We start from the raw sequence: 17,202 nt of genomic DNA on the forward strand, positions 1-17,202 counted from the left end.
TTGCGCTTGGCTTTGTTGAACTTCATGAGGTTCTCACAGGCCCACCTCTCCAGCCTGTCAGGGACCCTCTGGATGGCATCCCTCCCCTCCATCGTTTTGAATGCACCACACAGCTTGGTGTTATCAGCGAACTTGCTGAGGATGCACTCGGTCTTGCTGTCCGTGTCACCAACAAAGATGTTAAACAGGGCTGGTCCCGATACCAACCACTGAGGAATGCCACTCATCACTGGTCTCCACAAGATTGAAGAAGGTAGAGCGGTAGAGGTTTCCTTAGCTGTAAAAGGGAAGGCTGGGACATCAAGAAGCCTTATCTTGAGGGAAGTCATAGATACTGTGATGTAGTTGGCACTACCTTGACTTTATGTATGTTGTGCAGTTCTCAGAGGTACATTGCTTGCCAGCTTTGCAGTGTTCAATTCATAAGCTTTGCAGGACATAGGAGGTATGCAAGATTACATGCAAGATACAGTATTTTGCAAAGCAAAAAGGAGAGGGAGCATGCATTTCAGCCCCCAAACTGGGATGCTGGTTGGAGATGCCTGAGGCAAGAAGATAATTTGGTACACTCTGTCCAGCAACTTTACTATTCAACTAACATGGGAGGCCCTCCTTCAAAGCCTGGTTTATATAAAACTGGAGGGTTTGGGGTTTTTTTATGGGTAACATCAGTGAAGCCTAATCATAGAATCATAGAATAGAATCATAGAATGGTTAGAGTTGGAAGGGACCTTCAAAGGTCATCTAGTCCAACCCCCCTGCAAGGAGCAGGGACATCCCTGACTAGGTCAGGTTGCTCAGAGCCTCATCCAGCCTGGCCTTGAACGTTTCCAGAGATGGGGCCTCCACCACCTTTCTGGGCAACCTGTTCCAGTGTTCTATAACTCGCATCGTAAAAAAATTTTTCCTAATTTCTAATCTAAATCTACCCCCCTCTATTTTAAAACCATTACCTCTCGTCGTATCGCAACAGGCCCTACTGAACAGCCTCTCCCCATCTTTCTTGTAGGCCCCCTTGAGGTACTGGAAGACCGCTATCAGGTCTCCCCGGAGCCTCCTCTTCTGCAGGCTGAACAGCCCCAACTCTCTCAGCCTGTCCTCATAAGAGAGGTGCTCCAGCCCTTTCATCATCTTCGTGGCCCTCCTCTGGACCTTCTCCAACTGATCCATGTCCTTCTTGTGCTGGGGGCTCCAGAACTGGACACAGTACTGCAGGTGGGGTCTCACCAGGGCAGAGTAGAGGGGGAGAATCACCTCCCTCGACCTGCTGGCCACGCTTCTCTTGATGCAGCCCAGGATGCGGTGGGCCTTCTGGGCCGCAAGGGCGCATTGCCTGCTCATGTTGAGCTTCTCATCCACCAGCACTCCCAAGTCCTTCTCCTTAGGGCTGCTTTCAGTCCATTCCCTGCCCAGCCTGTATTTGTGCCTGGGATTGCCATGACCCAGGTGCAGGACCTTGCACTTAGCCTGGTTGAACTTCATGAGGTTGGCACGGGCCCACCTCTCCAGCCTGTCAAGGTCCCTCTGGATGGCATCCCTCCCTTCCAGCGTGTCGACAGCACCACACAACTTGGTGTCGTCAGCGAACTTGCTGAGGGTGCACTCTATCCCACTGTCCATGTCTCCGACAAAGATGTTGAACAAGGCCAGGCCCAGCACGGACCCCTGAGGGACACCACTCGTGACCGGTCTCCACATGGACATTGAGCCGTTAACCACAACTCTCTGAGTGCGGCCATCCAGCCAATTCCTTATCCACCGAGTGGTCCGTCCATCAAACCCATGTCTCTCTAGTTTAGAGAGAAGGATGTCGTGCGGGACAGTGTCAAAAGCTTTGCACAAGTCCAGGTAGATGATGTCAGTTGCTCGTTCCTTGTCCACCGATGCCATCACCACGTCATAGAAGGCCACCAAATTGGTCAGGCACGATCTGCCCTTGGTGAAGCCATGTTGGCTGTCACCAACCACCTCCTTGCTCTCCATGTGCCTTAGCATGGTTTCCAGGAGAATCTGCTCCATGACCTTGCCAGGCACAGAGGTGAGGCTGACCGGCCTGTAGTTACCTGGGTCTTCCTTATTCCCCTTTTTAAAAATTGGGGTTATGTTCCCTCTCTTCCAGTCATCGGGGACCTCACCAGACCGCCATGATTTCTCAAATATGATGGCCAGTGGCTTGGCAACTTCATCCGCCAGTTCCCTCAGGACCCGCGGATGGATCTCATCAGGACCCATGGACTTGTGCACCTTCAGGTTCCTCAGATGATCCCGAACCTGCTCTTCGAGTACAATGGGCAGTTCTTCATTCTCGCAGTCCCTGCTTGCACCTTCTACAGCTTGGGCGGTGGGACAGGAACTCTTGTCGGTGAAGACTGAGGCAAAAAAGTCATTGAGAACCTCAGCCTTCTCCATGTCCTGGGTAACCAGGACACCAGTTCCCTTCTGGAGGGGGCCTACATTTACCCTGGACTTTCTTTTGTCCCCTACGTACCTATAAAAGCTCTTCCTGTTACATTTTATATCCCTGGCCAGATTCAGTTCTGCCAGGGCTTTGGCCTTCCTTACCTTATCCCTGGCCACTCGTGCAGCCTCTTTGTAGTCCTCCCAGGCTACCTGTCCCCACTTCCACCCTCTATAGGCTTCCTTTTTCACTTTCAGTTGGTCCAGGAGCTCCTTGCTCATCCACGCCGGCCTCCTGGCCTTTTTGCCCGACTTGTTTTTCATCGGGATGCACCTCTGCTGAGCTTGGAGGAGGTGCTCCTTGAATATGGACCAACTTTCCTGGGCCCCTCTTCCCTCCAGGGCCGCCTCCCATGGCACTTGGCCCATCAGGTCCCTGAAGAGGCCGAAGTCCGCCTTCCTGAAGTCTAGGGCAGAGAGCTTGCCATGTATTTTCCTTGCTGCCCCGTGGATCTTGAACTCCACCATGTCATGGTCACTGCAGCCAAGGCTGTCCTTTAGTTTCACATCCCCCACCAGCCCCTCCCTGTTGGTGAGCACAATCTGACCTTGGGGTGGGAGAGGAAGAGCTGGATGCCTTTTAATCCAATAGATTGCATGAAAACAGACTGTAACCATAAAAATGTCAAATAAAGCAGTTGTGTAGTATATTATTGTTTATAATGAATTGTTTTCTGCTTTTTCTGCTAATCAGGCATTTTCATAAATGTATTTTCCTTCCAAATGGCTATGTTGTTGTTCCCATGGAGCAGCTGTGGTAACACATTGTACTTGCATGTTAGGATTTTTTTCTTTCAAATGGAATGATGTGTGAGTCATTTATGCCTAAAAGTAGTAAAACTTATTATACCATCGTTCATACCACATCTTCTGAAATAAACAGATCCGAAAAGACACTTGCAGTGAAAGTTAGATTTTACATGGGCTGATGAATGTTATGGGCTGATGCATCATTTTTATTCAAAAGAAATCTGTGTATGGCTCTTAATATCACTGCCTGCTCACCTCAGCAGACATAATCTTAACAGCAGCGTGACAAAGGGGTTTGCATTAAACTGCATTGATTAACATCCTCCTGTATTTGACAGGATCTGACTTTGAAGTATCCTGTGATTTGTTTTCTACTTGTGGATGTGAAAATTCTGACCAAGAATTGACTTTGCAGGCTGTAACTGGTTCACAAAACATGTAATGAATGGTAAATGCTTCAGAAAACATGTAATGAATGATTATTTGAACTACTAGGATATGTCAAAGATAAGTAACAAATACAAACAACATAAAGAAAATAAAACCTCTCAGATAACTAAGGAAGAGAGGTAAGACTATTCCTTTGTCTTCATCTCTTCATGTAGATACCATGGCATTTCAAGTGTAGGAGGCTAAATCAAGTAGCATGTAGTAACAGCAGCTGCATCAGGAAACTGCGTGCATGTTAGGCATAAACATGCCAGACTACGAAAGGAATGAGATCTGGGTAAACCCAGTTTCAATTCTGTGTTTCTCTTTTTCTCTGTGCTTATAAATTGCACTTTATATGGTCTGATCCTTTCAGAATGAAAATGTTTAGCTTGTAAGTGTTCCTGCGTAATCTTTTCCTTACATAATACTGCATTGTCAAGCATCATATAAAATTAGTTACTTTGTGCCGATATGAATGTGGACAAAGTCAAGCCATTAGTTGGCTTTTTCAGGGGCTGCTCTCATAATTGATTGCGTTACTTTTTTATTATAAAAGGAGCTTTGTGTGAATATAAATGTAGTCTTGGCCAAGAACCTGTTAAAGAGTGTCTTTTTCAGAGGGGAAAAAAACACAGTCAAATAAGAAATTTGCTCGTGTCTTCTTATCAGTACGTGCTTTGGTAGATGTTTTGGCAGTAGAGATTTATGAAGGTTGATGTGAGGTAGTGGATAATCTTGGAAAGCATGTACAATAAAGTATATGGGAAATTTTAGTTTTACAGGGCGGGACTTCCAGACTGGTGCTGTTAAATGCTTTCTGAGTAGTAATTGGTTTTTATCTGGCAAGTTTTACAGGTACTGAGAGATACATCTTGAAAGTATAATGCTTCAACACCAATAATTTTTCAGGAACTCAGAGGCTTATACAACTTCTGCTGGCAATCCTACCATTTGGATGAAGAGCATTTGTTTCAGAGTTTGCAAAGCACTCAGACGAGTATTTCGTTTCATCTCTTTTCAAAGAGATGGATAACCTCTGTCTGTCAGCAGATTTGGATGGCCCAGTTGGCATTTCCCATGTCCTTGGACAAAGGCCCAAGGATTCTGGAAGCAGCTTGGTAAAAAGAGTTTGTTACCCTTGGCTCCAGTCAGGCGTAAACAAGTATTTTCTCTATTTTTGAATTTTCCTCATATGTTTTTTGGCCCTTTTCTATTTTCATTGAGATAAAACCTCTTTGAAGTAACTGGTGTGGTTTATTTTGCTTTGGCTTTTACTATTCTAAAGTGGTCACATTGGCAAAAAAAAAAAAAGATTACGTTATTACTGCTGGATTTTATAGTTAACATTTCATGAAACTTTATTAGAACCTCCTTTTGTTCATTAGCTCATAACTTTATGAAAAGCACTTTTGGACTGAAATTTTCCATGTTTAGTCTGAGGCCAAAAGGATTTTTTTTACCTCCATTCAGCATTTTCTGACCTACCTAAGCTAATGTGAGGAGTTTGTATATTTTTTTAAGAACTGTTAAGTCTATGTTCTTCTGAACTTGAATGGATAACTAGCTTTATTTGAAATTTATGGTTTTAAATGCTACATATAGCTAGAGCACAATGCATTCCTGCCAAATATGAACACAGATTAAATGTTACCAAATTAAAAGCTGTCAAATAGGGGATTTGTGTAACTAGTCAAATTATATTTTATTTTAGATTGCAGTAATTCCTTATGGTGGAAGAGAGTGACTAGATATGTGCAACTTTGTAGTGCTTTACAAATATTGTATAAATTTTCTCACTAGTTAAAGCATTATTGTTTATATATTGAAGCAAAAAATAAGGGACTTCGTTGATGTGGCTTTTTTGTTTAATACTCAGTTTCCAGAGACACCTAAATAGAGAGTCCAGCTTTCACTGAGTTCTCAGTACCCAACAGTTTGTATTGCTACCAGTTTTCCAAGTCATCGCTCAACAAGACTAGGCTTTGTCAAAAATCTGGCCCTAAAATGCCACCTCGGCTCATTTCAACACCGCTGCCTGGGCGGCTTTGGTAGTGAGCTAACTTTGGTGGTCATGTGGTGGGTTTTCATTTAAGCTTTCCAGCTTCCTGGCTGTGGTAGTCTATTTGTTTCTAAGGTAGAAACATTTTCTCCACATGGGCAAAGCTGATAAGTTCTGTTCCAGCAGAGAAATAAATTACATACTAGACGTAATGAGACATCAGTGTCCAGTAAATGTCCTGTTGCTTGCAAGAGTGGTACTGCATGAGACAACAGTCAATAATTTTCTGGTAATTCTCTAATTCCTCCCATCCCCAAAATTCCTTTGTTAAGGAGTTACATTTAATATAGCAGAAAAAAAAAGCCCCAACAAGGAATGAAACTTGAAAGTGCAGCAGGAAGGGAAGGGCTTTTGAAAATGGAGCAACGAAGAGCTAACAAAAATACCTACTCAGTTGTGTTACCTTCAGGCATACGAACCCTATGAAGTTCAGGACTTCTTCACTGGTTAGACAAGTTTGATGTTACGTTGGCAGGACTACTTCCTCCTTTCTCATTGTTAAACTTACGCTTTCGTAAGCACCTCGTGGTTCTTTAGGTATAAGGGAAACTTTACTGGTTTGCTTTACTGGGAAAATGCAAGTTTAGTGTAGCGTCGCGATGATTTATTTCATATGGAAGGCTCTGGTGGTAGCGCTTCTCATTCTAGTGGCTGACTGACAGCATGCTTGTCCTTGCAAGGGCCATGCTGGAAGGCACACGGAGCTCACATCGGGGCATGTGACAGTCCCTGGGTCAACTTTCCGTCAGGCACCAGTGAAGATGGCAACAGTCATTGCATCCTTCTTTCTCCCCCTCCTCCTTTACTATGCCACAGGCCTGATCTTTTGAAATAGCTAATAGTCAAAAAAAAGTGCAGCTAACAGGGATATAAATAAGCACACTAAAATGACTAATTTGAATATTGAGAAGTAAGGTATTATTTTTATAGGTGAGTTTTATGGAATACTTTTTCAGCAGTTTGTTGATTTTTTAGCTTCTGTTAAAATCTCTTTAAATTGTCATATTCCCTTCTAAGAAAACAAGTCATGTTCTGTGGTCTGCAAGCATAGGCAATCCAACGTCATTAGGAGCTTCTCTGGTTCCTTACTTCAAAGATACAGTTCCCGTTATAACAGACTGCAAGGCAGTGGCCACACTGGTAGGAGTAGGCAAAACTGGCATCCGTACCATTGCTTTGACTGCTTTTCTCATGTAGGCCCTGTAGAATTAAGAAAAACAAATTTAGTTAATGAGTATTTATTTTAATTCCTCTTTAGACTACTTCTTACTTGGGTGGGAGGAATGAGGGTGGGAAATTACCTGATTCTGAAAACTGAATGATTTGTGAGTCATTCTCAGGAGATCTATTTTCTCTTTAACAAGCGTCTCCCCCACTCCCTTCCAAAAAAAAACCCCAAGTCATCTTGTACTCTTCAAGATGCGTTTCCTGTCCCCTTCTGAAAAGACTTTTTTCTATCCTCCCTAATTTAGCCCAAAGCAACATTGAAAACACAAAGCACATAGGCTACCACGGAGTCATGCTGGAAGAACGATAAACCAGATGTGACATGGCTCAATCCATTTCACCTCTAATAATAAAAAGTCACGGATAGGAAGAATAAAGAAGCATTTCTTCAAAGGTTACTTTTTTAGGCAATTACTCTTTATGAATTGCCATCCAAAAGAGTGTCAGCATCCAGAAAAATTTAGTCTTTTACAAAGGTCAGGACTGAGAGTGGAAACTTGGTAATCTCTTCAGCCTCATCTCTGAGTGAATACAAGGCACGCACAGGCTGAGCATGCCTATCCTCCGTACACCAGTTACAGTATATGCCAGTAGCTCCATTTTTGATGCTCAGTTCCCTTTCTGGAAATGCAAAAAAAAAAAAAAAAAAAAACCTGTTGGTGAGGTTTTTTCCAGGTTTTTGCTTGTGTCTGTGGTGGGTTTGTAGTTCGGAGGTTTTTTAACATGAAAATCCTGGCAGGTTTTTGAGAAGAGCTGGTTCTGTCTACAGCACTGTGTGATACTTAGTTGTTTGTTTTGCACATGAATGAGTGAATAGGGAGTAGAGAGGAGGTCTGGCTGCACATCCCCTCCACTCAAGAGACCTCTCCTGCCCTCTCCCACCCCCGTGCAGTGGTCAGTGAAGCAGTAAGCCCAGAGAGATGAGTGCAGCAGTGCAGGGCTGTGACTGAGGCAGAAGTCAATAGCCACAAACTATGCCATAATATACGCGGTATTGCTGTTTGGATTGTGTCGGTACATGGCTGCGTTATACGTGTCTGCGTGTGGAGAGGCTGTGCACCTCTCTAATTTGGCTGGATTTGAGCAGGAACCAGCTTGGTGGCTGTGGTAGGAAGGGGCCGGGTCTCTGGCAGAGCCACACAGGGTCCTGATGGGGACCCCAGGAGCTCCCCTGCCTGCACGCCATGAGTAGTGTGCCCTTGGAGACCTCCTGGCTGCCATGCTCCAGCTGCCCCATGCTTGCTGCTGGGGCTTGCAAGTTGATTGCAAGTGGTAGTGGCTTGGCTAAAACTGTGAGCATGTGGCTTGTACAGCTGAGTTGATGGCTGAGCTGGTGTCTCCCTGTCCTGACTGTGCTGGACAAATTTCTCATCACAAGGCAGAGGAGTCTGAATCCCAGCAGATGCTCTAAATGGAGAGGTGACATTTTCCTGTGAGAACTTTTACATCTCAAGTGAAGATATGAGTTAATAGAAACATTTTGCCATCTGGTGTCAATTTCATCAGCTTGTTTCTGTCCGAAAACCTCCACCCTTCCTCTTTCCCCCACCCAAAAATAGACATATTTTTCTAAAAATACAGAGACCTATCACTTAAAATTATTTTCTGAGTGGAATGAGGATTTTCACTCTTCTGGAAATAGCTCTCTGTTCTGTTCCCCTTCCAACATTTTGCATGCCCAATTTTAATTAATATTGGAGGAAATAAAGTGGAAAGTTCAGTTGAGTTGAGCAGAATAGCTCCTAAAAACAAAACCTGGGTGCTAGAGATGCTTGTGTTCTTAGTTTAGCTCATGAACTTTCTGCCCAGCTGAGTGGACCTTTGCTCTGCACCTGGCTCTTAGGTTATAAGGCAGTTCCTTTTGAAAATAATAAAAAATAAATAAATAAATAAAAGTAGTGAGAGCAATGCACTTAGGTTAGGATAGCCTGTCAGGTAAGGCTCAGATTCTGCAATCTCTTTACAGACAGAACTCTAATTTGAAGCGGAGATGAGCACTGCCTGAACTCAGGCTCGAAGAAGGAGCCGTTGTGATCATGCAGTCTGACCCCTGTAAGAACAGGGCACTCCTTTTCATTTAGCAATCTGCTGAGCAGCAGCTGTTAAACTTATGAAATCACCAAATGCCTCAAAACACAAAGTGTTTGCTTCAGAAATGAGTGTCGCTTCTAATGCATAGCCGTTTTTCTTAAGAAATCTTTATCTTTTTCAGAAGACAATTACAAGCTTTATGTTGCAGACTGTGATCATTATACTACACTTACAAGAAGGAAAAAAAAAAAAAACAAAACAAAAGAAATTACAGTATTTCAGGCCAGCTTTTCTCTTGCTTTCTAATGGATTATTTTTGTTTTCAAATCAATGTCCTCTGATTATAGTCTTGTAAAGTTTCAGCTTTCACAGTCTACAGAAGCAGTTGCAACTTACTGAGTTAAAATATGTGTCAAGATAATGCACCGGTTTTTGTTTAGAGGTAATAAGTTCTCAAGGAAACCCAGGAAAGGTAGATTGCATTTGTGTTTAAGGTTTGCATCTGAGATGTCGTCACAGTTCATCAGCACTCAAGAGAGGTTTGAAACTTGGGAAATACACTTCTCAATTCAGGGGTAAAAGGGTCATTATCCATTATGTGTACAAACAAAGCAAAATAAAAATTATTACATTAAAACCCACAGTAGATTGCAATCATCATTTTTATGCATTTGAAAGCATTTATTTTTAAAATAATTCTTGGCACATAGTTCTTCTCACTGGAGTATTTTTCACTATAGATGGATTTATACAGTCTTATTTAAACATATGTATATGTGCATGTGTATTTGAAAGACTATGTATGTATTTGCTTGGGGAGATCTTCGCAGTAGCTGCAATGGTTGAGTCTGGTATAAGGACATAAAAAGAACTGTGTTGGTTATAAATAATCGTTCTTGGTGTGCTATGCCACAGCACTTTTCAGTAGTTCTATTTGCATGTAGAGTTTTAATTAAGAGATAACTGTCACTGCAGGTTAACTGCAGAAGTCTGCAGTACCCAGCAGAGAGATAAATGCCGATGCCAAGTCATACAGGTTGGAGAGTATACAGGGAGTCCATAATAAAAAATGAGTTTACAATTAAAACTCAGTTATTACTAACTTACTGTGTTATATGCAGAGATGAAGAGGTCTGAAATCCTGTTGCTTACGGTTGTACATACCAGGTTTGGGGATTTTTAGGGGGCCTTTTTGGGTCAGTCTACATGTGATACATTGGAAACTGAGATTTTGGAATGTGATCAGTAAACTTGTTAGGAGAGTATAGGTGCCCTATTTAACAAGAGTGCATTACAGCCTTCGGCACACTGGGAAGTCCTAGAACAGATTGCAGAGATTCATCTCAGCTTGATTCAGAAGGGCTCTAAGTGTCCTTCTGCCTGTTTGAAAGTGTTTTGGTTTCTAATTAATTTAGCCAGAAGACACGTTATTTCTGACCTTCAGAAACCACTGTCTGTCTGATCCCAGTTTTAAAAGATCCCATTAACTGTTTTATTAAAAAAAAAAAAAAGCAACCTGTCTTTTCCTGTTGTGAGGAGCAAAGTACAAAATGCATATATATAGCTACTGTTAGGGAGCCATTATATGTATAACATTTTTCCACAGTGTGTGGTACATTGGGGGGTTTATGTGACATAATAGTGCCATTTAAAATAACATGAAATCTTCGTTTCCATGAATTCGCCAGCAAAAATCCCATTAATTTAAGTAAAGAAATGAGATATCTACCTTGCAATTTGTAATTTAATAGCGTTTTCTTACTGACATTGAAGTCAGTAAGTACTCTTTACCAGTAACTTCAAAATAAGACTCTCCCCCTCTGTCTTTGAGATGCAGATAGAGGAATTTTTTTTTTTCAGTCTCAGTGACAAGGGCTGCCAAGACTGTGAAAGGAAAAATGCGCTGTTCTGCTGTAGCTAAACAGCCTAAACAGAGCAGTCTACTCTTGTATTGCCTTAAGCAGCCATCAGAAGTTGTATGTAAAAGTTAAGTGTAGGATTTATGCATCCTGATTGAAATGAAAATAATGGCCCTTCAGATTTTTATAGCGAAATTACTTTTGCAGAGTATGTAGCTTGCAATCTCATGCGAAGTGAATTGATAATGCTAGGTCTTGAGAACTAATCTAGATATATGAACAAAGGTTCAGCGTTAAAGAAATTCATGAAGCAACAAAGACTTTCCTGAACTAAAACATGATCTTAAGAATGTGTAGATCTATAATTACAGAAGAAAATAAAGTTTTTTCTTTTCTTGTTGTTATGATATTGCCGGCAAAATGTCTCCGTTTGAAGAGTTTGAATCTGTTGGTAAGGTTTCCTAAGTGCATGTATTTTAGGGCTCTGCAGAGACTTTCTGGGTCATCTGTTCCAGCCCGCCCACCATGCAGCAGCAAGAGATCATTACTACTGCTTCTCTTCCATCCTACATTTCTCCGAAATGCCATGTTCCAAAAGCATCCAATAATATTTTCTCTAAAATACATCTAGTGAAGATGCTGTGTGTAATTCATCTACACACCTGTTGCTGTTGAAGCTAAGTGCTTCTTTAGCATGTGGGGACAGATAAAAGATGAGAGCTGAGTAGTTGTTGGATTCATTCTTCATAACACGATATAAATAAGCTTAAGTGCTGTTAATGGCTTTTGTTTAAGGGAAAGAGTGTAGGCAACCTGTACCTGGCTGTAAGCTGTGGGTTGTGGCCCAGTGGAAGTGTCCCTGAGGCTCTGGGGTTGAAGGCAGAGCTCTGGCCCTCCACGCTGTGCCGTAACCCCTCGCTTCCCTGCTCTCATACCCACCCTGTTAGGTGACAGCAGTTGCCAGAGACTCAGCCTTAGACTTACTTAAGCCTTCACACACTTAATATAGAAAGCCTCATGCATCCCTATGCATCTCATTACTGCCAGTGCATTGATGGCCGCCTTCCCCATTGTGTACTTGCTAGCTTTTTATGGGTTGCACTTACCATACTTGTCCCTTTCAGCTTTTCCATATGTGACATCAGTTCTTCCAACTTTTATTTTATACCATCTTTTAGATCAGTGCTGATCTTTGCCTGGAACAGCACAATTTTTTTTAACATAATTACCTTGTACATGTGTATTTAATGTATCCATTATTAGCTCAGTTCTATGTCTTTGTTAATGTTCCTCTTGCAACCAATTTTCTTTGGGTTTTACTTTCTTTGGGGACTCATTTCCTTAGCAGATTCCTTCATATCTTCACATATTGCTATATTGAGTCTGTTCCTGCTGGAGTTTGCCTGTATTTGCTGCAAATCTTTTTTCTGCGAGATAATTTTTTTTCAGACGTATGTAAAGATAATTGAAAGTCGTGTATTTTTGATTATGAAAATACCAACAAATTAAAGCATGTTTATCCTAATAAGTAACCTAAAATACAAATTCTCAAGCCCAGTATACTTTCTCATTAAAAATAGCTTACTATCATATATAAAAGTCACATAGTAAAAACAGGAACATTTGCTTTTTTAAAGTGTGGGCAAGAAAGTCAAAGCAGAACAACAGAAATTTTTGCTGGATATATACCAAAAGAAGCAGAACGGGGGGGGGCGGGGGGGGGGAGAGAAAATAAATATTTATATTTTTGTGGTTTTCCTGAGAATGAAGTATTCTTTGCCTCATCGTGTGCCTCCAAGCTGTATGTAAAAAGTGTTATAATCAATATAATTGACTTTTGTAGTACTGAATGATTTTTACGATTTATAAATGTGGTTGTTAAGACTTCGATAAGAGCTTTAGCAAATATTTTTAAATGCCTTTCATTCCATGTAAGAAAAATTGGAGATGAATATGCACATCATTTACGATCCCTCTTTCTGGTGTGCTAAGTATTTTTTTTTTTCTTAACTTGTAATTTATTCTATAAATGGCAGTATAGATAGCTGTCTGTCTTTTCACTTGGAATCAAAGAGGAGCTCACTGCAGAAATCTACCAGTGCTGGATGAAGTTGTACAGAAATACGTGTCCCAGCTGGTTGGCCTAGGGTTCTTGTGAGGAACTGGCTCATATTTTAACCAACTCCCTTTTCTCCGCAGATCATGTAACTTTGTGACAAGAAAGATCTGCCAGGCAGAATTTAGGTTTATTTATAAAAGTCAAATCACCAAAGTTGCGTGATATCCTGGTGGTGTTACAGCCTAATCACCTGATTTTTGCAGTTGCAGGGATTTGTCCCCACTGAGTGTAGGAGCGGGAGCTGTGCTAATAGCCCCGTGTTTCCACCCCATACGTGATGACACACGGTGTTTTCTGAGCCGAGAAACTCGGCAAACCAGAGCACCCAAGTGATGCTCTTTCCGGACGGCTACTCAGCAGTGCAGTGCAGTGTCAACTAGCCACGTAGCACTGAGACAATTAATAAATTTGGATAAATGGGGGAATTTACAAAATAATTAAGGGACCTTGGACATGACACATTTTCAGGTAACAGGATATTTTGTATGATTACGGTTTGTGTAATCAAGGCTCTGTTGTGTTTGAAAGTTAATGAGTGTAAATTGAGAAGGAGAGAGGAAGCATATTGAGAACAGTGTTGTGCATAAGCTCCATAGGTATTACTGAGATGCTGGTTTGCTTCAGACAGTATACATCTGGAACATATTATTATAGCTCTCCGTGTTAGTTAGAGAAGTCCAAAGCAAGTAAAGGAGATTTGTTCCAAGCTAAAAAAAAAAAATAAATAATCATAGAGCTAATTTGTATTTGAAAAAAACAATTGTTAACTATTACTGGAAATATTCAAAAAATAAAACATAGTGGCTATCTAAATCGGTTTGGGTACATCATAAATAATGCATTAAATACTCCATCAAGAGGTAACCACAAATCCAGGTTACTGAAGCAAGCAATGCAAAAAATCAAGGTGTAGCAAGAAAATCTGGTGGCACTTTATCTTGAACTTGAAAATGTGCCCGCTCTACTTCCAGATTCCCAAGTTGAGCCCTGTAAAATGTCATTCGCCCATTCTTGTTATTTCACTGGCTATAAACCTTAGATTTCACGCAGGAGTTACTTGAATAGTAGTAAGTACTCACTTTCCTTCCAGAACCAAAACTGAGTCTTATATTGGTAATAATATGTGTTGTGCTGTTCACTACAAGAAGAGGTAAATGACACGTGAAAGAACTAAGCAAACAGTTTGTGGTGAGACTGTCACAAGTTTCTTTACAGGGAAACCGATTGGTTAGGAATGAGCAATGTGCTTTGGATATCTTTAAGATACTATGTGATGGGATAAACTGAATATGTAAGTAAAAAAAAAATTAAAATCCACATGATTCTAGCAGTGTACAAGGGAGATGGAGGGAAGGTAATTCAAGCTATTGGTGCCAATATGATTTACTGTATTAAACTTAAATATAACATTGAGAGGTGCTACACCTCTCCAGTTTAACTGTACTACTGAGTACCATAACAACAAGCCCCCTCTTTTCCTTTAGTCTAAATTTAGAATCATACTTACGAATAGTATCCATGCAGACTAATCTAATTTTATAACATAAAGTATGTTGTAAAGTTACTTCATTATCTGGTACAATTCCCCACCTACAGGCAACAAAATACTTTGGATAAAGTATTCAACAGTTTTACTCGCACAGAGTGAGATCTGTTGCCGACTAAATACTGTGTATTCGCAGGGTAAATTGGGTAACTCTTTCTCTGCTACTTACCGAGTTTAATTATTGTTTCATTGAAGGACTAAACGCATTGTTATGATATCCTAAAGCTTTATTTAAATCTCTCTTCCTCCATTATGCCTTTATGATTCTTTCAAGATGTAGAAATGGGATGTGGCCATTGTGTGTGTATGTTTTAAAACAACTTGTGCAGATAGACTCAAGTTTGACTGATGAAACATTTTGATAGATTTTAAATAGCATATGTGTCTGAGAAACACTGCTAAAAACTTAAATTTCTATCAGAATAACTCATATGGTAGAAATTTAGGGCTGTGAGTTTCCCTGTATATGTGACCTTGGAAAACTGTTCCTGTTTCTTTGCTTATCTGTGTTATTTTCTTCTGTAAGTAGACTTTAGACAGGAGTGTCCCACTGAAAGAAGTAACCCTGTATTTGGACATCTATTTCAGTACTTTTGTTCTGCTTAGAGGCTTGAAAAATAGAAAATGCAGTATTTTCCAAATGTACAACAAATATTTCATTTCAGTTGGTACCTGTTCCTCTGTCATTCTGTGTTGCAGAGACATTGGAATTCCAGGTGGTGATAGATACTGTGCATTGAAATAGCAACTCATGCCATTGTATTGTTTTCCAAAGTACTTAAACCAGTTTATTATAGGCAATTGTCATATTTTCTTTTTTCATCTCTTTTCATTGTTTGGAGTAGACTGTATTCACCTTTTGGTGATGCAAAAAAATACATAATTTGTTGTTCCTGTGGTATCTTGGCTCATGTTTTAAATTTTTTTTTTTTTATTTTTTTTTCATAGGTCCTCCCATGCCATCCTCCTCATCTAGTCCATCAGTTACTGAACATTTACACTCCCCTCCTCCATCACCCAATCTCCATGACAACCAGAGGTGGTTATTAAGTAATAATGCCAGCCAGCCAGTTCAGGACTCTGATACAGATGAGGACTATACTGCCAGCTCATATCTAGTACAGACCGGTACTATTTCAGTGTCTGTCCCAGGTCATGGTAAGAAGAGGACACTTTGTCCATAGTTTGAATACCCTTTTATTTTCCATCATCTTACAAAATTGCCTAATAAAAATTAAAGATATCAAAATGACTTTGTATTTTAAACTGATTTCCCTTTCAATGTCACAAAAGATGTTTCTATTTTCCTGTAGGATATGCAAGGGTAGAAAGTAACTTCTAATATGTAAAAGCTCATTCAAGTTACTTTAAAATGCAATACTTATATGAAGCAATAGCCATTAATGATTTATTATGTAATGTAATTTGTAGCAAGTGACTAGCCTTTATTGTACTTTTTAAAGGGTAGGCTGAAGTTGGTTAAAATGTCATGATGTTTAGCTTCAGAATAATCTAAAAGTTATATTTTATTACCTCATCAAGTTCAGCAGGTTCCAGCCATTCTGTTGGTTTCCCTAGGGCAAGAGAATGGGATTTATACATTGCTGGATATGGCACTCTAAACTGAGGAAAGAGTTCTAGAGGAAGAGAGCTGTGTGGTGACAAGGAGGCAGGGGTGGCTCCTAAGATGTATGTTTCTGTTTCTCATCCTCCCAACCAGTATGAGTAACCAACAGGAGTAGTGTGTACTTGAAACACCAGTGCCCACTTATATATCATGCCATAAGAAACCATGTTTTTAGGTCTGGGTTGTTTTTTTTTTTAAAGTAAAAAAATAATAGCCACAGCTTGTATGACTGAAGAGATTTTCTTGGGGTAGACAGACTGGAAGAATAATTTGTTAATTCACAGCCCTTCCCGAGTAGATCAGCAAAGCTTGGAACAAGCCTCTTCATTTTCTGAGAACCATTTCTGGTTTTTGATTGTGAAGAAATCTCCTACAGGTGAACCACTAGAGGGAGTTTGGAGAAATATTTTCCTGCAGATTGTGCGTCGGTTGGGCAGAATTATTTTGCAGAGCAAAAATACTAGCTTTGAGCTTCTCTTCCTAGCTTTGAATGCAACTTTGGTGTTGTGTCTAAAATGTCAGTTTGCTAAGAGCAGTTGTTAATGTGAATTTGACAATCTTTTTCTTTTTTTTTTTTGCCATATTAACAATGATAATTTTATCTTTGCACGTTCATCTGTGAAGAACTCCAAAAAATGTTAATACACTGTCATAGTCAGGGTAATTTATGAAGATATCTCCTTTTGTTTATGCCTAGGCATATGAAATCTGTTAGAAAATGTATACATTATCCAAAAGGTAGCCCAGTTTAGTTCAATAAGTCAATACATTTAGATTATTACACCCACCAGCTCTTTCTCTACAAATGAAAAATGCAAAAGCAAGAGAAAGCTGCTAAAATTTTTGAATAGTTGGGATGAACTCCTCACACCTCCTAGCCTCTTAGGAAGCTAGCAAGTGTTCATCATTCCTTTACATTTTAGCATTTTGCCGCTTCTGAAATTTTCAACAGTTACTTGCCAATCTGAGTTAGCCAACCTTGAGGAATGTTCATTAACCCCTTCCACCCCAGACTAGCAAAATAATTTCAAATAGTCCCATGGCAAGTCAAGTCTTGGCCTTTCAGCAGGATGAAATAAGGGATTTTTTTTTATA

The 17,202-nt window shown here is 40.5% G+C and overlaps 1 protein-coding gene across 1 annotated transcript in view; it reads left to right on the plus strand.

The window, feature by feature from the left end:
• The window catches only part of TENM3 (teneurin transmembrane protein 3), a 425,198-nt gene that overhangs the window by 233,752 nt on the left and 174,244 nt on the right, over positions 1-17,202 (plus strand). The window contains exon 4 of the mRNA XM_086747281.1: positions 15,429-15,638. Within this exon, the coding sequence (XP_086603407.1) occupies positions 15,429-15,638 (210 nt within the window). The remainder of the gene's footprint in view (positions 1-15,428; positions 15,639-17,202) is intronic.

The sequence above is a fragment of the Chlamydotis macqueenii genome, chromosome 4 (genome assembly GCF_036417535.1).
Source record: "Chlamydotis macqueenii isolate bChlMac1 chromosome 4, bChlMac1.mat, whole genome shotgun sequence".
NCBI classification, from domain to species: domain Eukaryota; kingdom Metazoa; phylum Chordata; class Aves; order Otidiformes; family Otididae; genus Chlamydotis; species Chlamydotis macqueenii.